This window comes from Squalius cephalus (genome assembly GCF_949319135.1).
Source record: "Squalius cephalus genome assembly, chromosome: 12".
NCBI lineage: Eukaryota > Metazoa > Chordata > Actinopteri > Cypriniformes > Leuciscidae > Squalius > Squalius cephalus.
The window spans coordinates 783,038-806,287 of NC_137133.1; the positions used below are offsets into that span (position 1 = coordinate 783,038).

At 43.5% G+C, this 23,250-nt stretch overlaps 1 protein-coding gene across 3 annotated transcripts; it reads right to left on the reverse strand.

Annotated features, from left to right (window-relative positions):
- Positions 1 to 1,229: 1,229 nt before the first annotated feature.
- On the reverse strand, positions 1,230 to 21,368 carry rars2 (arginyl-tRNA synthetase 2, mitochondrial). Of its 3 annotated transcripts, none has more exons than XM_079887571.1 (20): positions 21,208 to 21,368; positions 21,048 to 21,121; positions 19,647 to 19,749; positions 19,393 to 19,476; positions 18,106 to 18,203; positions 17,959 to 18,014; positions 17,703 to 17,786; positions 17,271 to 17,347; positions 17,028 to 17,186; positions 16,185 to 16,291; positions 15,437 to 15,532; positions 15,279 to 15,339; positions 15,123 to 15,199; positions 7,663 to 7,787; positions 5,689 to 5,756; positions 5,344 to 5,453; positions 4,379 to 4,474; positions 2,976 to 3,050; positions 1,417 to 1,480; positions 1,230 to 1,343 (listed from the first exon to the last, which is right to left on the reverse strand). In XM_079887571.1, exons 1-20 carry the CDS (start codon positions 21,241 to 21,243, stop codon positions 1,257 to 1,259), a joined length of 1,737 nt encoding a protein of 578 aa, XP_079743697.1. In that variant the 5' UTR covers positions 21,244 to 21,368; the 3' UTR covers positions 1,230 to 1,256. The 3 variants fall into 3 exon arrangements, 2 of the variants coding, with proteins under 2 accessions (XP_079743697.1, XP_079743696.1); XR_013822885.1 differs by having other exon boundaries at positions 1,248 to 1,343; positions 2,944 to 3,050; positions 21,208 to 21,367; XM_079887570.1 differs by having other exon boundaries at positions 1,248 to 1,343; positions 17,028 to 17,347.
- Between the last annotated feature and the right edge of the window lie 1,882 nt (positions 21,369 to 23,250).

Below are 23,250 nucleotides of genomic sequence, written 5' to 3' on the forward strand. Positions count from 1 at the left end.
TTCATATTTTATGCCATTTGTATCTGTAATAAATGCATCTTGATTTAAGAATAGAGTTGTACTGGAAAACAAGACAGAAATAGTGAAGGAGAGCGTCACTTCTGTGCAGTGTGATCAGAAGGTACAGTCAAATACATATGATCTAGTGGTTAAAAAGTGATTAAAGCTACTTTCTTTGTATTGTCAATCTCAAGTGTTGCTAATACAACTCATTGTGTTTCTCTCTAGACATTACATTCAGAGAACATATTGAAGTATTTGTTCCCATCAATTTATTCCTGAAATATTCAGTACTTGACCTTAAATTTCCCTTCATAAAACCTGCATCAAGTTTTTTAAATGTCTGACCAGCTTGTTTGGACAATCTTTCATCTCCAGTGAACACCACAGCACTGCACACGCTTTAATTCTGATTAAGGCTTCACATGGCTAAAATGCTCCTGTTAAACACATGATTTATTGTTTAGATGAAGGGCTCAGTGTGACTGATCTATCACCCGATTATTGACTGATTCTTAGGTTGCATGTAAACGTGTCTTTATTTTGTCCGTGGTGTGGAGGTGAAGGTCACTCACGTCCCTGCGGTGCTGATCAGGGTTACATACGTTTCAGTCCATATTTTACATACAGCATTATATCTGGTATATAGTAGTCATCTGTAAATACTTATATTTTCTGTTTCATTGGTTTTCTCGAAGTGATAACACATGCTCTTACATGAGAAACTTTAAACACTTTTTAACCTGCATATATTCACTTTGACATCAGTTTGTTACTGTAATCATGGTTTGATGTTGCAGTCAGAAAAGTAGAGTCTGATTTAGATGATCATTTGCTCTATCTGGCATTTAATTAAATATTTCAAGAGTTTAAAAGGGTTGTCTATGGTAAAGACGAAACCGTTTAGTCTAATGAAAATGTGTCATGATTGACAATCACTCAAGGACCACATTTGGCATGAAATCACTGTATTTATGATACATTTTATAGAAATTCTTAATTTTATATTTTAGAAATCTAAATAGGGGCAATAGTGTGTGGAAACACTTATTTTTCCATAATCTTTTTTTTTTTTTTTTTCATACTTATCCAGACCTGGAAATTACTCCAATAAAATTCCATACTTTTTCAGACACTTCTGCATGTAAACACATACGATGCTTCTAAACCAGACACATCTCCTGTATAAAACCTGATGTTGTGTGTTAACCAAGAAATGAACAAACATTAAAGAAAAAGACTTTTATTACAGGGATTCACATTTTGTCCACTGGTGTAATACCCAGAATCCTCATGCCACTGGCCAGCACTGAGCGGACGGAGCTGAACAGACACAGCCGGGCCTGAGGGAACACACACCGTGAGCATCGGTCCAGCTGCTGAACAGTGTGTGTGTGTGTGTGTGTGTGTGTTTACCTGGGCCGTCGCCGCTGGACTTCCCTTCACGGGCAGCTCTCGATGAGCCGACGCCACCAGGTGACTGAAAACACAGTAACACCTCATCAGAGCAAACTATGACAGACCATGAACCCAGTAATACCAGCAACACTACAGTCCTGTCAGTGCTGGTTCTGGTGACTCGCTGCTCTACACATTCTGTTAAAAGCCTCGTTCCTGATTTTTGTGCACATCCGATTGTAAGCTGATCATATTAAAGGGGTCATATAATGGCACATGCACTTTTACAAGTTGATTGTACTGAAGTGTGTGTTGGCAGTGCCTGTACACAACCATCATAAAATGATAAAAATCCATCCAGTGTTTTTTTTTAAATCTTCTTATGTTTTCCCCTGTCTCAAATCAAGCCGTTCGACCTAGTGACGTCACACGGTCGGACGCCCCTCCCACGATTGTTGATTGACAGCAGCGTTTCAACACAGACCCGCCCTCGCTCGTGAGCGAGCTGTCAATCACAGTCCGCATTGTTGATACGCTGGAGCTCTGTCTATGAGTATAATGTCGTCTAAGCGATTGTGGTGTTCTTGGGTGTAATGAGGAACACAGCATCATTTTGATGTTCCTAAACCCGAACCGCTGAAGACGCAGTGGCTGAGTTTGTTCTCGAAGGGAATATTCCCCACGATCAACGTCAATGCTTTCATGTTTGCGCGAATCATTTCACACACCAGACTGCTTTACACACGGGGTCAGTAAAGCTGGTTTTGCTAAGAAGCTGCTCCTGAAAAAAGGATCAGTACCAACTATTCGTGTTCCTGCTGCACCTCCAGAAGAAGAAGTGAGTGTAACGTTTTATTAACCTTTATATTAATCTTTATATTAATCTTTGCAAATCGCTGCACGCTTCACGATGAATGCGGCTGTTTACACTCAGGGTACATTATGGCATGTTTCTATGTATGACGTTCTCAATGTAACTCATAATCCCACGTTTATAATGAACAACGCATTATGGTTATTGTGTTAGAAACGGTGTACGCACAGAACAGAGGGGCGGAGTCAGCAAAGCTCATTATCATTTAAAGACACATGCACTCAAACGGCGTGCTGAAAACAGAGCTGTTTTTGACCAGGTAAAATTAGTGTTTTCTTACAATACTAATGAGAATTTTTAATTAAAGTATATTACAAACTTTTAATTTAGACCCTAAAGAATCATATTAGCTTGTACAAAAATGGCATTATATGACCCCTTTAACAAGAGTGAACAGCAAAAGGATCACATTGCCTAGACACTGTCATGTTGTAAATAAGACTCCCTGTATGAAACCCAGAGAGCGGGGAGAGGGAGGGAGGCCACAAGCCCAAGGCCCTTCACCACACCCGCTCCACTGCGCTGAGGAGGACGAGCTTCACTCGCACAGGATGATTGACAGGGTAATTATGGTGTGGTAGTTTGTCCCAAAGCTTGCCTACTCTTCTGCTACACACTCAGAAGTATTAGCTCAGCGTGGTGCAAGTAGGCGAATGGATGGTCATGTGTACCTGAGGGTCATGAGGAAGTTGGTCATGTGTACCTGAGGGTCATGAGGAAGTTGACCAGGTGTCTGGGCTGCAGGTCATCCGCCGACTGAAGAAGCACCTCATCATATCTGCACACAATCAGCCAGTCAGACATTACTGTGGTACAATTACATCTCCATTCACAAATTATTATCTGGAACAAATAACTCCTCTAATAACAAATAACCTCTGCTGCTTCTATCCTTCATCGGACCGCTGATACCACGATCACCACACCTCAAGACACTGTTCAGATGTCTGATCAAGACTTGTCAGAGTTTGTCCTATAAGAGAACCTATCAGAAGTCTTCAGTGTGTGATGTTGCTGTGTGATCATGAAGAAGCTCCAGCTCTTCTCTATATCAGTGTCAGTGTTTCTGAACTCCTGAAACGCCTCCACTGTAGTCTTGAGTTTCTTCCGGGAACGAACACGTCACAATATTCCTCATTATAATAATTAATGCGCAGAATAAAGGGGCGGGGCCTGGGTGAGTTAGTCAGTAGTGTGTTAAACTGGCGGTTATGGTAAGGGGCGGGACATTTCCCAAACACGCTCGAAGCGCTTGACCAATCACAACACACTGATCCAGCCGACCAATCAGAGCACAGTGTGCTTTTCAGAAGGAGGGGCTTCATAGAGACAGGAAGTAAACAGAGCGTTACTGACAGACTGGGATGAGAGGAGCCGCAACAATGGAGAATATGAGGAGAATAATCAACATTACAGCAGGAAAACCTGTTCTAGTAGAGCCTGAAACAACATCAAGAGTTTGAGAAAGTGTCTAACAGGTCCTCTTTAAACCAGGACTAGTGTGGACAAGTGCAGAACTATATTACACATCTCATCCCAAGCTTCTGGAGGCTAGAGTCATTGATATGTTGTTATTACAGAGAGAAGTTCCTGAGTGTGTGTGTGTGTCTGTGTGTGTGTGTGTGTGTGTGTCTGTGTCTGTGTCTGTGTCTGTGTGTGTGTGTGTGTGTGTGTCTCTGTGTGTGTGTGTGTGTGTGTGTGTGTGTGTGTGTGTGTGTGTGTGTGTGTGTGTGTGTGTGTGTGTGTGTGTGTGTGTGTCTGAAAGAAATGTTCTTTCCATTGATAATAAAAGACATACCTGGAACTACTTCATAGCTGTGTGTTTCTGTTTACTGGAAAACAATTGCACACAACTCATGACAGCATGTTTCCCACTGTCGTGTCATTCATCATGTCATCTCTTATATGATGTGAACTGAATAGATGAGCTTTAAAACAAAGCCAACTCATAGTCTCCATACCGATACGATTCAGCATTATCAGGGTGGAGCGTCCCTGCCTCCTCCAGAGATGCTGTCGGACCAGCTTCACCGGCTTTATGGTCCAGCGGTGACGTGTGTGTGAAGTGTGTGTGTGTGAGGTGTGTGTGGTAAAGGTGACGCTCACCTGAGCAGGTGCTGGAGAACTGAAACACTTCTGCTGTCCGTGAGAGGAGAGACGTCACAGCAGGAGTACGTCTCGCTCGCATGTGTCCTCAGCAAACTGTGAAGACAAGCACACTCCTGAGCCGGATCACATCAGCGGGTCATCACTGCTCAACACACCCCTGACAGCGCATCACTGGGACACACATCAGCCGGATGTTACCCAATAATGAATATAGATTAAGAGTCTAAATGAGCTTCAGTGAGAAGACAGACAGTTTGAGTGACACGAGACACATGACACTATTACAGCACTTCAGCTGACTGACACAGACATCCATTACACAGACTGAAGCCACTAGACACCGATGTTGTCCGATCAGCATCACGGACTCCAGAGAGACGGTCGTAGATATATCTAAAGTGCCCCTTATGCATCTTGGTAAATTCCCCTTCATGTAGTTTAATACAGCTGTTTGTGAATGTAAAAGGTCTGGACAATTTTTACAAATCAAAGTGCAGATAAATGGAGTTTTTGTCTTCTTAAAAGAAAGAACGAATCTGAACCGCCTGAAACAAGACATCAGTAATTCCAGTCCTAAATAGGTTTGTAACTAATTTGCATAACGTCAGCCTCTGGTCTTGATTGGCTGCTGATGAACAATGTCTACTTTGCGTCTCAAACAAAGTAGCTGTAATTGTATCTGAGACTGGAAGAGTTTGGTTCGTGTTGTTCATGTCGAGAAGACGCTGTTTTCTGCTGACAAAGCAAATCCACTTCGATGAGATTGATACGGTAAAACCTGACCAATCAGAGCAGAGCAGAGCAGACCAATCACAACAGACTGGGTCATCTGACCAATCAGAGCAGAGTAGACCAATCAGAAAAGTTTTTTTTAATGGTATTATAGCAACTAGCTGAATATAAACCAATATTCAATAGTTCATGCATTGTATACTATTAGGTGTGTGTGAGTGTGTGTGTACCTGCAAAGCCGAGCGTGTGTGTACTGCAGAAACACACCCGTGTCTCCTTGAGCTTGCAGGACTTTGTCCCAGTCAAATTTATAGTCTGACATCAGAGGCCCTCTGAAGTCCTGACAAACACACCAGATAAACGTCAGCACACAAACCCACAGCATGAGGCTATAAGAGAGTACACACACTCAGTATGACAACAGTCAATATGAAATTATGCCTGCCGGGGCAGATCACACATTTCAGAAGAGAAATGCAGTCAGTCAGGCTTGTGTCCATAGAGGAACCAGTCTGGTGAGAGTGTGTTAGTGAGTGTGTTAGTGTGTGTGTGAGAGTGTGTGTGTGTGTGTGTACCTGTATGATTAAAGCGCTGATCCCAATCCTCTCGGCCGTCTGCTCCGGATCCTCCAGTACTTTTGAAGCTACACAACACACAGAGTCCCAGTTAACCTAAACCAGTTCGTCATGCCACGTCAAAGCGCTCGAAACCTGGGCTTTCTGTCTGATCACGACCTGAAGTCTGAGAAACCGATCATCAGTGCTGTTGTACAATCATGCTTTCCTCATCTTCACCAACCCTCTAAAGTCAAACCCTCTTTATCCCAGAGTAACTTCCAAACAGTGATTCATGCTTTCGTAACAACTCGTCTAGACTATTGTAATTGACTTCACTGTGGTGTGTCTCAGTCTCTCTGGTCTACAGCTGGAGCAGAACGCAGCGGCTAGACTCCTCACTGCGACCCGCGAGTGTGATCGCTCACCCCGATCTATCCACACTGCACTGGCTACCTGTCAAATATAGAACTGATCTTAAAATTGTATTATTTGTTTACCCTTAACAAACTGTCCCCTCAGTACCTGACCGATCGGCTCTGTCCGTACACTCCTTCTCCAGCTCTGAGATCCAGTGATCACGCTCGACTCGTCGTGTCTAGATCTAGACCTAAAAACGAGGCGATCGCGCTTGTGCGACTGCAGGGCCAAAACGCTGGAAGTCTACACCTCTCTACATCAGATTAGCTCCCTCGGTTTCTTGACTTATAATACTTATTTATTCTCTTAGCCTTTTAATACTTCTTGATTTAGGTACGATTATTGTTTATCTATTGTTGTGTGTTCCTTTATTGGTTGTTTTATTTTTATTGTATTCTGTCCTGTACAGCACTTTGATCAGCTTTGGTTGTTTTTAAATGTGCTTTATAAATAAACATTGTATTGTATGAACTTTATTGATCCACTTCAAATGTTGACTACTATATATATATATAAACTAGTTACCACTGCAGTGAGTGTTTCCAACACAACAGCATATTTCAACACACGGCAACATTGACGGCATATTTGACATATTTCTCAATCTATCTCGCAAAATTTTTTATTCTTTTCTCTGATAGATTTTTTATTTTGGTAATGAGAACACTTATATTATTTGTTGTACTATTACTAACTATAAAGGAGTGTATCTCAAGAATGAGGGCGTGTATGGCAAGCCGTTTTAACTTTTATTAATTTCCAGGATATGAATTCTTGATATCAACAATTCAATTTTCACTAGTTTAAATTCTCATTCTACATATCAAGAATTGAATTTCAACTAGTAAAAACTATAATTGTTGATATCTGTAATTGTATTTTCACTAGTGAAATGTCACCATAAGCTGCCATTCAAAATCCATTGTTGATATCAAGAATTGATTTCTTACTAGTTGAAATTCCAATTTCACATATCAGAAATACAATTCTTACTAGTAAAAACCTTTATTCTTGATATCAACAATTCCATTTTCACTAGTGACAATGTTCATTTCTGATATCATGAATGTGATTGTTACTAGTAAGAAAGCCATTTTAAATATCTGAAATTATATTGATATCAGATATATTTTCATATATCAAAAATTAAAATTTTTACTAGTAGCAATTCAATTGTTGATATCTAGAATAGACATTTCAACCAGTAACCATGTAATTCTTGATATCAGGAATTCACATTTTTACGAGTAAGAAAAAGCTGATATGTGTATTTGGAATTTCAACTAGTAAGAAATCGATTATTGATATCAACAATGGATTTTGAATGGCAGCTTATGGTGACATTTCACTAGTGAAAATACAATTACAGATATCAAGAATTCAAAACTCAAATACTAGTTGAAATTCAATTCTTGATATCTAGTAAAAATGTAATTGATGATATCAATAACTATAATTTGAACTAATGAAAATTGAGTTGTTGATATCAAGAATTCATATCCTGGAAATTAATAAAAGAGGGCTTAGCAGTGCTTGCCACAGGCGTGCCGCTCGTGATCATGTGGTCAGACTCACTCCTGGACTGCGTCATGTTGTTGATCATGCGGCTCCGCGCCTCCTCCAGCACGTCCTCCAGGAACACCACCTCCCCACGGCGCGTGCTCATGCCCTGCACCAGCCCGAACGCCACGTGACGACACCTGCACACACACACACACTCTCAGATACCAAAGTCCCTTTAAGGCAGGTCATTTCTCTCGGCGGCCATCTTTGAAATGCCTCTCCGGCCGCTATAGCGAGCGGAGATTCTAACACGGGGTGGGGAACCTTTTTCCTATCAAGGGCCATATACAATTTTTTAACATTCTTTAAGGGCCATTGTAATGAGCAGGGGCGTTTCTAGGTTTTAAAAACATGGGGCTGAGCCCGAAACATCAGGGGCTGGGGGTGGGTAACAAGATAACATGATTCGATACAGAGAATAATGTATATTTTAGGCCTATATGCAGGGGACATACTGGTTAAAAAATTCAGTCCTGGCACTGTAGCCACACCAGCCCATATTACCACACAGACACACACATTCAAATGTGAGGTAGTTGGGGGGTTTGGGGGCATGCTCCCCCGAGAAAATTTTGATTTCTCGGACCTACATATGTGCATTTTAAGGTGTTTGAAGGCCAACATTTTTTGATAACAATAGCTTTAAAAGCATGTCAGTGGGCAGTAGCATAAATGATCAAGCAGATAACAGATTCTTAAACAAGAGAATGAGGATAAATGTTGAAATGAATGATCCACACTACAAAATGGAAATGCAGAATGTTTCTGCTTATTGTTGACAATACACAATCACATATTCCAAACAGGAATGGCCTTAAATGAGAAATCTTTCAATGATTATTTTGCATAGATGTAAACTTTTTAGCATTAAAGATTGGTTTCAGCAACTTGTTTCTTTCTTGAGTTAATCAATGTTTTTGGCACTATTAAATTAAATTTCAATTGTTCACTCATAAAGACAGTCACTTGTTGTCACCACCTACTGGCTTAATGATGCAAGTTGCGCAAACACAGACAAGCGGAGTGATACAAACTGTGAAAAGGCTGATTCTGGTGAAATATTCGAACACATTCGACTCGAGGACCTTATATATATTATATATAGGCTACATATCAGAGTTAAATAGGAATACATTGTAATAATGTTAATCAAGCTGACTAAATCACACGACTGCGCAGCAATATTTAAGCTCATTATACAAAGGAAATAATACAGATCTAGACAAATTGGGTTGCTTATAGTTAAAATATTTTTTTTAGTCGGCCACACATTCTACTTGCTGTCGGCCACTCATTCCACTTGCTGTCGGCCACTCATTCCACTTGCTGTCGGCCACTTTTATTCGGCCACTCATTCCACTTTAATACGCAAATGACAAAACGAAAGTAAAAGCAGCAGCCCCTCGTGGACGACTACCACACACACGCACACGCACACGCAACACACGCACACCACACACAGTAAAGTCCATGCCTGGTCCTCCGCTGTCTTCGTTCCGATCATGCGCCCCGAAGCTGATCAGTGAGAAACTTGAAACCGGTACGGCGCGCGCGCGCTCCGAAGCTCATCCGTGTGAAACTTGCGGCGCGCAGGTGACTCATTAACTCTCGCGCTACTGGCCTCGCCCTGATCTCACGGCTCGTGGACTCGTGCTGCTTGCCACTTTGCCTATTTTGTGTTTTCTATCACAGGAAAAGTAATTGCTGAGATTTTTGTTTCTGAAGTTGTTTTTTTTTTGGGAGGAATTGACTCGCGGGCCGCATCAAACTGTTTTGCGGGCCGGACGTTCCCCACCCCTGTTCTAACGGCAGCTGCAGTGATGCGATGACTTCACCAATAAGCAATTGGCTCTTTTATTTAGGAGGCGGGGCTTATTCAGCCATATTGAGCATTGCACTTTCTCCCATTCATAAGTAACATGAGTGCACTGTCTTTGTATTTCTAAAGTATTTGCAGATACACACATCTATTGTTTTTATCAGTAAACATTCATTTCATTGTTAAATCCTTTAATGGGATGTGAACTACAAGAAAATGTATTGAAGGATCGGTAACTTTACAATAAGGTCTCATTTATTAACATTAGTTACTGCATTGAATAACATGAACTAACAATAAGCAATATATTTTACAGCATTTATTAACCTTTTATAAAGGTAAGGTAGGCAATGGCTGACAGGATGTCCTGCCTGTCAACATGTGTGTTTGCACACCTCCACGCACCTGCTCGCACAGACATCACAGGTACATGGGTACATTTTTTTAAACTGAGATTTATACATCATCTGAAAGCTGAATAAATAAGCTTTCCATTGATGTATGGTTTGTTAGGATAGGAGATACAACTATATGAATATCTGGAATCTGAGGGAGCAAAACAAATCTAAACATTGAGAAAATAACCTTTAAAGTTGTTCATTTATGTTCATGATTGTGCTGCATTCACTCACAAAAATAAGTTTTATATATTTACGGTTGGAAATATACAAAATATCTTCATAAAACATGATCTTTGCTTAATATCCTAATGATTTTTGGCATAAAAGAAAAATCGATGTACAATACAATACAATGGCTATTGTATTGTTGGCTATTGCACACACGCCCCTCAGGACCTCACACACACCCCCAGGACCTCACACACACCTCCAGCAGGACCTCACACACCCCCAACAGGACCTCACACACACCCCCAACAGGACCTCACACACACACCCCCAACAGGACCTCACACACACACCCCCAACAGGACCTCACACACACACACCCCCAACAGGACCTCACACACACACCCCCAACAGGACCTCACACACACGCCCCCAACAGGACCTCACACACGCCCCCAACAGGACCTCACACACACGCCCCTCAGGACCTCACACACACCCCCAGCAGGACCTCACACACCCCCAACAGGACCTCACACACACCCCCAACAGGACCTCACACACACCCCCAACAGGACCTCACACACACCCCCAACAGGACCTCACATACACCCCCAACAGGACCTCACGCACACCCCTCAGGACCTCACACACCCCCAGCAGGACCTCACACACACCCCCAAAAGGACCTCACACACACCTCACACACACCCCCAACAGGACCTCACACACACCTCACACACACCCCCAACAGGACCTCACACACACCCCTCAGGACCTCACACACCACCAACAGGACCTCACACACACCCCCAAAAGGACCTCACACACACCTCACACACACCCCCAACAGGACCTCACACACACCTCACACACACCCCCAACAGGACCTCACACACACCCAAAACAGGACCTCACACACACCCCTAACAGGACCTCATACACACCCCCAACAGGACCTCACACACACCCCTCAGGACCTCACACACACCCCTCAGGTCCTCACACACCCCCAACAGGACCTCATACACACCCCCAACAGGACCTTACACACACCCCTCAGGACCTCACACACCCCCAACAGGACCTCATACACACCCCCAACAGGACTTCACACACGCCCCCAACAGGACCTCACACACGCCCCCAACAGGACCTCACACACACACCCCAAACAGGACCTTACACACACCCCCAACAGGACCTCACACACACCCCCAACAGGACCTCACACACACCCCCAACAGGACCTTACACACACCCCCAACAGGACCTCACACACACCCCCAACAGGACCTCACACACACCCCCAACAGGACCTCACACACACCCCTAACAGGACCTCATACACACCCCCAACAGGACCTCACACACACCCCTCAGGACCTCACACACCGCCAACAGGACCTCATACACACCCCCAACAGGACCTCACACACACCTCACACACACCCCCAACAGGACCTCACACACACCCCCAACAGGACCTCACACACACCCAAAACAGGACCTCACACACACCCCCAACAGGACCTCACACACACCCCCAACAGGACCTCACACACACCCAAAACAGGACCTCACACACACCCCCAACAGGACCTCACACACACCCCCAACAGGACCTCACACACACCCCCAACAGGACCTCACACACACCCCCAACAGGACCTCACACACACCCCCAACAGGACCTCACACACACCCCCAACAGGACCTCACACACACCCCCAACAGGACCTCACACACACCCCCAACAGGACCTCACACACACCCCCAACAGGACCTCACACACACCCCCAACAGGACCTCACACACACCCCCAACAGGACCTCACACACACCCCCAACAGGACCTCACACACCCCCAACAGGACCTCACACACACCCCCAACAGGACCTCACACACACCCCCAACAGGACCTCACACACACCCCCAACAGGACCTCACACACACCCCCAACAGGACCTCACACACACCCCCAACAGGACCTCACACACACCCAAAACAGGACCTCACACACACCCAAAACAGGACCTCACACACACCCCCAACAGGACCTCACACACACCCCCAACAGGACCTCACACACACCCCCAACAGGACCTCACACACACCCCTCAGGACCTCACACACACCCCCAACAGGACCTCACACACACCCCCAACAGGACCTCATACACACCCCCAATAGGACCTCACACACACCCCTCAGGACCTCACACACCCCCAACAGGACCTCACACACCCCCAACAGGACCTCACACACCCCCCTCAGGACCTCACACACCCCCAACAGGACCTCACACACCCCCAACAGGACCTCACACACCCCCAACAGGACCTCACACACACCCAAAACAGGACCTCACACACACCCCTAACAGGACCTCATACACACCCCCAACAGGACCTCACACACACCCCCAACAGGACCTCACACACACCCCCAACAGGACCTCACACACACCCCCAACAGGACCTCACACACACCCCCAACAGGACCTCACACACACCCCTCAGGACCTCACACACACCCCCAACAGGACCTCACACACGCCCCCAACAGGACCTCACACACGCCCCCAACAGGACCTTACACACACCCCCAACAGGACCTCACACACACCCCCAACAGGACCTCACACACACCCCCAACAGGACCTCACACACACCCCTCAGGACCTCACACACACCCCCAACAGGACCTCACACACACCCCCAACAGGACCTCACACACGCCCCCAACAGGACCTTACACACACCCCCAACAGGACCTCACACACACCCCCAACAGGACCTCACACACACCCCCAACAGGACCTCACACACACCCCCAACAGGACCTCACACACACCCCTCAGGACCTCACACACACCCCCAACAGGACCTCACACACACCCCCAACAGGACCTCACACACGCCCCCAACAGGACCTCACACACACGCCCCTCAGGACCTCACACACACCCCTCAGGACCTCACACACACCCCCAACAGGACCTCACACACACCCCCAACAGGACCTCACACACACCCCCAACAGGACCTCACACACACCCCCAACAGGACCTCACACACACCCCCAATAGGACCTCACACACACCCCCAACAGGACCTCACACACACCCCTCAGGACCTCACACACCCCCAACAGGACCTCACACACCCCCAACAGGACCTCACACACACGCCCCTCAGGACCTCACACACCCCCAACAGGACCTCACACACACCCCCAACAGGACCTCATACACACCCCCAACAGGACCTCACACACACCCCCAACAGGACCTCACACACGCCCCTCAGGACCTCATACACACCCCCAACAGGACCTCACACACACCCCCAACAGGACCTCACACACACCCCCAACAGGACCTCACACACACCCCCAACAGGACCTCACACACACCCCCAACAGGACCTCACACACACCCCCAACAGGACCTCACACACCCCCAACAGGACCTCACACACACCCCCAACAGGACCTCACACACACCCCCAACAGGACCTCACACACGCCCCCAACAGGACCTCACACACACCCCCAACAGGACCTCACACACACCCCCAACAGGACCTCACACACCCCCAACAGGACCTCACACACACCCCCAACAGGACCTCACACACACCCCCAACAGGACCTCACACACACCCCCAACAGGACCTCACACACCCCCAACAGGACCTCACACACACCCCCAACAGGACCTCACACACACCCCCAACAGGACCTCTCACACACCCCCAACAGGACCTCACACACACCCCCAACAGGACCTCACACACACCCCCAACAGGACCTCACACACACCCCCAACAGGACCTCACACACCCCCAACAGGACCTCACACACACCCCCAACAGGACCTCACACACACCCCCAACAGGACCTCACACACACCCCCAACAGGACCTCACACACCCCCCCAACAGGACCTCACACACGCCCCCAACAGGACCTCACACACGCCCCTCAGGACCTCACACATACCTTTCGGCTAAACCTTCGCTCACTCTGCTCTCATCCACACTCCTGCTTCTATTGCTCTCCTCATTTGTAAGTCGCATTGGATAAATTATTTGTCTGTTAAATGATTAATTGTAAATGTTAATTATGAGATGGCAACTTGTGATATTCTAATTTAATTGTTGATATTTAGATGAACAAAGGTAATAAATGCTTTAAAAAAACATACTAGCTCATTGTTAGTTATTTTTAGTTAATGTAGTTAACCAACGTTAACAAATGAAACCTCAGAAAGTATCTAAGGATCTGTTTCAGTAGCAACTACGTGAACAAGTGTAAATATATTAATCTTTATTGTCTTATAGTGTCAGATCTAGAAGCTGTAACCAGAGTGTTTCTTGTTCTTTTAAAAAAGTAAACGAAAAGTGGCAGTGAAGACCTAACACACATAAACGGCGCGGTGTTTAGTTAACAGGTGTGTCACACGAGAGAATTACTACTTTCTACAGCCATTAGGTTTGATGAAGGTATATTTTGAGAAGGTGTGTCTCCATCCTGAAGGGGAAGGTCTCCACTGATCTGTGTTTGAGAAGCAATAGTGATGTTTAGGGAGTCAGTCAGCTGACGGAAACTGAAGCCGCGGGTCATTATAATGATTTATTTAATCAACAACTACTTTAAAGCACTAAGTAAAGACAAATAAGAATAAGATAAACACTTTAACTAACAGATATCATCATACTTCCCCTGGTCACTGATTACATTAAGAATTGTTAACATTTGCTTGTATTACAAGTTCTGAAATATGTATAATTATGCAAATGAGGCATGATCTAATTAAATATGCTCTAACTCAGTGGTTCTCAACCCTGCTCCTGGAGGACCCCCAACACTGCACGTTTTCTTTGTCTCCCTAATCAAACACACCTGATTCAACTCATCAGCTCATTATCACATGGGTTAATGAGCTGATGAGTTGAATCAGGTGTGTGTATACAGTTTGTACAGTATAAAAACCATCAAGCCTATGGAGAGTCCCCACATAGACAGTGAATCAGACGTGTGAGTGTGTGTTCAGTGTGTGTGTGTGTGTGTGTGTGTACCTCTCTGCCCACTGGTGTCCCATGGCTGCCAGGATGTGAAAGAGCTGCTGGAAGTGGGCGGTCTGAGTCTTATCGGTCTGAAAGAGGGAACGAGGACTGAGCAGATGCAGACGGTGGAGGAGTCACATGACCCAGCAGATTCATGACAGGTCTTACCACATAGATCATCTCATCAAAGCCAAACCTCTGCTTCCTGTCCAGCGCTGCGGCCACGTCTCTGAAAGCACACAGAAGGGAGATCCGTCACGAGACGCCGTGTTAAACTCAACACGTGTGTGTGTGTGTGTGTGTGTGTGTGTGTGTGTGAGACACACCTGGTGAGGTACAGGGACGTCCCATCACTGCGCACTAATGTGGCGTAAGACGACATGTCGCCCGTCCCAGACAGATCCACCACACCCGTGCCCTTCCTGTGCAACATAAATATTAGGTTTATTTATTAACTACATTTAAGATTTATGTATTTGAATTGCATATAAAATTTCCATCCATTTGGATTATGGTATTAACATAAATGATTATAATTTGCATATTCATGGTTCTGTATACTAAATGAAGCAAGAGTGTAGAGTTAAGAGTATTTTCATGATGTTTTCCTATTTTCACAGGAAAAATACTTTAAAAATGTAATTTTGTTAATCAAAGATTAGTTTTAAGGGATAAAGTTATTGATGCAGAGGGACTTTAAATACATAACCAGATTTTATCATCAGTAAATCCAATTTGTTTCAATTTCATACATTTTAACTAACTGAATATTACTGTCATTTTAACCATGTTCATACTTTTTAACTGAATGAATGTAATTGGTTTCACAGTGAACATTTATGCTTATTCTAAGCATTTTGAATAAATGCATTTTGAAAATATGATTTAAAAAAAAAAATCAATCAGATGCAAATAGTTTATAATAAACTGCAATGTGAAAAGCATGTGATCAGGTGGTTGACTGTGTGCAGGAGTGCAGGAAAGCATGTGATCAGAGATGGATAGATGCGACTGAAACACACAGATGTTGAATGAATGCAGGAGTGCATGTGTTGTGTTCAGAGGGAGCTGTACTCTGAGGTCTTCAGCAGGCGTTTGGCCGTCAGCTCTTCCAGCACACTCTGAGTCTGACCGTCATGAAGAGACTCTCCAGAGTAATGGTCGAAGTCAACCCCTAAACGCTGAGAGAGGACACACACTCTCGGTTTAATCCCTTAACAGACGAATCTTTTATCCAGTGCCACTTACAAATGTGGAGAACACTAGAGGCATTCAAAGCAACAATATGTTAGTGCTGTGACTAGCAAACTAGTTTTTTGTGTGCGTTTACCTCTGCACAAGTCTAGCATTCGATATACTACTGGCTCTACACAAATCCTCCTCTAGATATCGCTCCATTTACTTGACAGAAAACTCTCAGCGCTCAATACAATAAATTCAAACGACATATGAGGTTTTGATTGGGCGTGACAGATCACTCAGTTCACTTAACTTTTTTACTCTTAATTATTTAATGTATGTTTAAATACATATGTTAATAAAAATAAATTCAATGTTTTTTTTTGGCAGCCACAGTTAAAATGTTTATTTTCCAACAACAAATGAGAGTAGAAACTGAAAATGTGTTTCTGGATCATAGCAAGGTCACATTTCTTTTTCTGTTAGAGTTTGTTATGGTGAGTTATGTTCAGTATTTAAACCCTTTCAGGAGTTCATGAAATCTGCTTCATGTGCAACTCAAGTGTTTGTGACCGGCTTATCTGTCCAGTTCCCAGCTTTAGTCTAAAGAGAGTTTTCATTTGCTTAAGAAAAATGAACGTGCATCTAAACTATGTTCCAATTAATCAATATCCAATCGAATGCTCACTAGAATCGGAAACTTAAGAAATCTAAACACGCATGTTATGATGAAGTTACCTGATAGATGCGTTTGTACTCGAGCACAGTGATCTCCCGAAACTGTGTCCAGAGGGCCATAGCCTGATCCTCCCGCTGCACCAGACGCCTGTAAAACCCAGCGGCCGCCGAACGCACGCTCTCGTCACACTCGGCCTCGCGGTTCACCTGCACGTACACCTGCAGCAACAGGGGGAACACAGATGAGTCTTCCAGTGCGTCCCGCCAGGACCAGGGCACATGAAACACACACACGCCTCTGACCTCAAACAGATGCTCCAGCGGCTGCGTCTTCAGCTTCTCCTGAGAGCCGAAGCGCTCAAAGCCTGCGCCCAACAGACCTGCACACACCATCAACATCACACCATCACACTCAACAACACCATCAGCATCACACCATCACACTCAATAACACCAGCAGACCTGCACACACCATCAACATCACACCATCACACTCAATAACACCAGCAGACCTGCACACACCATCAACATCACACCATCACACTCAATAACACCAGCAGACCTGCACACACCATCAACATCACACCATCACACTCAACAACACCATCAGCATCACACCATCACACTCAATAACACCATCACACTCAATAACACCATCAACATCACACCATCTTTGGTCAGAAGGCCCAGTCTGTTGAACTTACTGACTTCTCTAGGTTAATAATGTTAACTCACCAAACTGCATTCCCCAGTCACCCAAATAATTGACTCGAATAACCTCTTTCCCCAAGGCCTTCTTTAGGTTGGCAATAAAGTTTCCTTCAAAAAAAGCAAATAATTTAAAGTTTTGTTCTATTAAAATCATTAGTTCAGTTCAAATACCTCAAATAATCAACCAAAGCATATCTTGTATACAAGCACTCCATCTACTGGTGACAGAGAGAACTAGTTTAACATTTGCTAAACTAATTTAACAGAGTAATGACCTCACCAATTATAGTGGAGCGAAGATGTCCGGCATGAAATTTCTTAGCGATGTTTGGAGAACTGTAAGCAAAGAGAGTTGAGTGGGTGACGCCTCAGAGCCACATGCTAAATCACTGCATGCTGTAAGCTAACGGCTCCTGCATTAACCAACCTGAACTCCACCAGCGTCCGGCCGCCCTGAAGATGCTGCAGAAGTTCACTCTTCACGCCGAACCCGTCAGGCTCTGACTGCAGCTGCCCTAAGAGTTTCTGCGTAATAAAAAATAAGAAATGTCAATGCAAATTTTTATCTTGCATTTCAGACTTTTTTTTCTCTCAGAATTGCAAGAAATTCACAATTGCATGAAAAAAAAAGTCAGAAATGTAAGAAAATGTTGCAATTACCTGTGGTGAGTAAAGCAAGCTTCCATAATAATATGCATTCAGAAAATAGATGGGATGAATTTTCATTTCATGCTGACTTTAAAAGCAATTATTATTATTATGCCATATCCATGTAGCTATGCCTGTCACAATCATGAATTTTGTGCTCATACAAATAATTGTGTTTAATTTAATTTTGTGTTGTACGCCAATTGCAGTGTAAATCTAATGTTTTTTTTTTTTTTGGGGGGGGGGGGGAATCACATATAAAATAAAAATTATAATAGAATAGGTCCATATGAATCACCCTAATGCTTTGAAACTTAACATTTATAATATAATATAATGCATATAATATAATAATACAGTCTGATCAAACCCACAAACCTTCATTTCGTATAAAGGAACACCTTTGACTACATTTACGTACTCTACAACAGTGGTTTTTATAGTCTTTGACAAAATATGATTGAAATTTAAAGGAATAGTTCACTTTAAAATGAAAATTCTGTCATCATATACTCACCCTCATGTTGTTTCAAACCTGTATGAATTTCTTTCTTCTGCTGAACAGAAAGGAAGATATTTAGAAGAATGTCAGTAACCAGACAGTTTCTGGGTCCCATTTACTTCCATAGTAGGAAAAAAATATATTATGGAAGTCAATGGGGTCCAGAAACTGTCTGGTTACTGACATTCTTCTAAATATCTTCCTTTCTGTTCAGCAGAAGAAAGAAATTCATACAGGTTTGAAACAACATGAGGGTGAGTATATGACGACAGAATTTTCATTTTAAAGTGAACTATTCCTTTAACCTGCACAATTATTGCAGTTCTCTCAAATAACTGCGATTAGAACGAATACCAGGCGATTAATCAATAATAGCGACAGGGCCTACATGTAGCATTGACTTCATTCAAGCTGACAAAACACAGAAAGAAACTGATTAGTGAAAAATGTCTTCCATGCATAAGCCATTATGCACATTAAGAATGTAATTAAACGGAGAGTTGTGTGTATATGTTGTTTCCTCCGGTGTGTGAGCGGCGGTGTGAAGGCAGAGCTTCTGTTCACCTGTGCCAGGATCAGTTTGTTTAATCTGAAGTGAATCACTCCTCGATCAGCGACGACGTCCTCCACGACAGAGTCCCGTCTGATCTAGAGCAGAACACAAGAACACATCCTTTATGCACATGCACATCCCAAAAAAAGTAATGACAATCAGATGCACATACATGCAAACATGCACATGATAGAAAAACAAAAGCAAAAGAGTCTTCACACTGTTCCCAGGTCTGCAGATCAGTGGTTTGGGACGGTCTGCTCACCTGATTGGCCAGCGCTTGTGTTCTGGTGTGCAGGTCTCCATCAGGAGCAGCCGCTCCGCCCCGCAGCAAACAGCTGACCGACACACGCAGATCAGCGGACGCCCTGACGTCACACACACCACACACACACCTGAGGTCACCTCATACTGCGGCCACACTGGTGGACTTCAATGGGGTCCAGCGGGTCGAAGGTCCAGATGTGAGTTTCAAAGTCTCGACACGATCCAGCCGAGGAATAAGAGTCTCATCTAGACACACCAGCCGACATTTTATATTAAAAAATAAATAATTTAAATACTTTTAACCACAAATGCTCGTCTTGCACTAGCTCTGCGATGCGCCACACATTATTTAATCAGGTTGAAAGGTCACGCGTGTTCCAGTTCAGAGAGGTAGGTTAGGGCGGAAAAAACTCGTTGTTTTACCTTTTGTTTATTTATATATTATTTTGTAAGTGGTGTTTGACTCAGTCTTTACACATTTGCTTTGTAAACACTGGCTCGGTACTTCCGCCTATGTCACGCTTGACCTTTCAACGTGATTACGTTATGTGTGGCGTATCACAGAGATTTCTTTTTATTTATAAAATGTCGGCTGGTTTGTCTAGATGAGACTCTTACTCCTCGGCTGGATCGTGTCGAGACTTTGAAGCTGCACTGAAACTCACATCTGGACCTTCCAGGACCCCATTGAAGACACTATATGGAGAAACAATCCTGGAACATTTTCCTCAGAAATCTTTATTTCTTTTCGACTGAAGAAAGAAAGACATGAATATCTTGGATGATGTGGGAGTGAATAAATTATCTGGAAATATTAATTCTGAAGTGAACTACTCCTTTAAGCTCATGATGTCATCATCACATGCTGCTGTATAACAGTGTCAGTGTAGGGGAGATCATCTATTACAACTCCATCCTGAACAACATGCAGAAACCCTACAAACTCTGCATTTCAATTGAAGTTTAAAAAATTTACATAAAATAATATACCCTCTAGATTTATGGAAATTGGAAAAGAACGCTCCTTTTGTAATAATATTGAGGATGGAATCTGTTTTCTAATGGTCAAATAGTACAGATATTTTAAATGTGAATTATCTGTGATCATGAGGACAAAAGTACTGTTTTGCAAACTTTATAATTCTGAAAGGCAAATTCTTTATTCATAAACACAGAATGTGGACTGTTAATAAAGTCACTTTTAAAAAATGTGTGAAAATGTAAAAGGTATGTTATAAAGTATATAAAAATATTATGAATCTGTATGGCGTCTTGTGATGTGAATGTCTGTTTTCTTTGGATTTACTTTGGCCTGTTTTTAATGTCATGTTGTCTGCTAGTTCTTTAATGATAATGAAGAGTGTGTGGGTTTAAAGGGTGTTTGGATGTTGGCTCTTACTGTTTCTTCGACACTGGCACTGCAGAGATCAGGGGTATTAGCGCATCTTCAGACACCCCGCACACCTTCGCGAGCTGCAAAACAAGTACAGCGACCAGATGAGATCTCCATAATGTTGTATTAATGTCAGTACAGTGCGTCAGACGCGCGCGTGGTGTACCTGCCGCGCGACGCTCCGCCTGAAGAAGCACGCCATGTGCGCGCACAGATATTCACATCAAACTACATCAGGAATGAGCGTGAAGTGTCATTGATCAGTCTCCGCGCGTGCTCTTACTGTGAGGACGAGAGTTTGAGCATCCGGAAGTCAGCTACTGTCATTTCTGTGCGTGTTTTCAAAATAAAAGTCATCAGGCTCCTCCGAACGATCACGCATTTCTCCGCACTTTCACTCCACACTCCGTGTTTCTAGCCACAGTTCGGCCATGTCTGATTACTGGAGGAGTGACCTGTCGCTGTTACGGCCCTGTCCCAAAATCAGTTCCACCAGATTATGTATTGTGTTTAATTGCATTTTGTTGTGTGCTCTTTAAAGCAGGATGGATTTTGATTGGCTGTGAAATTTTGTATCATTCATCAGCTGGAAAAATTTGTTATAACTTTATTTCGACACAACACTGAATAATACCACACATCCGATATCGTGCAACCAACCACATTGTTTAAAAGTGTAGGTTTAGGGTAAACCACATGAATATGATGATGGTAGTACAAATAGTCATGGAAAATAGAATACATACTACACACTTTACATGGGTGAACAACATAAAAGCTAATTAATTAAATTCAAGTTTATTTGTACAGCAAAGCAGCTTTACAGAAAATGCTTTAATGGTCAATTTAAGTATTCTGTTATCAGTCAGAGATGAGTGTGTCGAAGTAATAATGTCCATAAGGCAGTGATATACAGCTATTATATGTCATGTAGCCTTGTAGATATGATCTAGATATGAATTACATAAGACCAGATAAAAATATACAGTAAAATCACCTGTAACTGCATCACCTGGTACATTTTTCAGATCAATATCACAAATGATTTTTCTTAGGTGTTCAGCGTATTTCTATATGATAGTTAAATTGTGGGTCAGGCTCTTTAAAAAAAGTAGCAAAAAATGTTAAGAATAACAGAATTATAATGTATTTTAACGTAAACAATTTGAACTATTTCCAAATCTTTTTTTTTCCCGTGCACGAAAACAGCGTTTCTTGTCACTTTTGTTAATTGTTTTCCTGTGCTAATTTAAGAAGGTGCCCTGCCTCTGGTGTTGACAGAAAAAAGACAGGAAATGCACTTGCTTTTTTTCAGCTCTCTGTCTGTCAATCATTCTGCAGGGGGCAGGGCTTCAGCAAAGGGGGCAGGGCTTAGTTAGCAAGAGCTGCAATCATTAGAACTGTGTCCATTTTAGTTAGTTTACAAGTAAAAACCAAACCAGTGTGTTGATTCTGGGGCACGTGTGTGAGCGATCATCGCTTAAAGGGGTGTATAATGCCCTTTCCACAAGATGTAAAATAAGTCTCTGATGTCCCAAGAGTGTGTATGAGAAGTTTTAGCTCAAAATACCCCACAGATATTTTTATATAGCATGTTAAAATTGTCAATTTTTGAGAGTGAGCAAAAACGCACCGTTTTGTGTCTGTTCATTTAATTGCAAATGAGCTGCTCCTCCCGGCGCAGGGGGCGGAGCTTCAACAGCTTGCACTCACACACACATGCACTGAACATTTCAAAAACTTTAGCCTTTTATATTCAAACTGGGTTCAGAAAGATGGAGACTCAAGAAGAAGTGACAACATGTAGAAGCAACAGGACATTTCTGAATGGTTAGTTGATGAATTTATGAAGCTGATGTGTAGTTATCTTCTAGTCATTGATTAGCATATTCTGTCTTGATAATCTATAAATCGTGTTCCGGGGGCGGGGTTTATGTAAATTCTAGGGTTGGTGATGTCACTAACCCGGGAGGAATGTGGTGTAGTCTCTACCAGCCGTTTGTTGTAGTCCTTAAAAAGTGATTTCTTTAAAAGCAAATATCTCCCTTTGCTTTGAACTTTGAGCGTTGTAACTTTGCAGATGTTGTTTATGCTCAAACAGCAACATTACACACTAACTACAGTTAGAAAAGTCAAATCATAATCAACCACCCGTTGAAAACATGAAACATCCAAGAGTGTGTCAACTGCTGATTAGTCTCAGTTGACT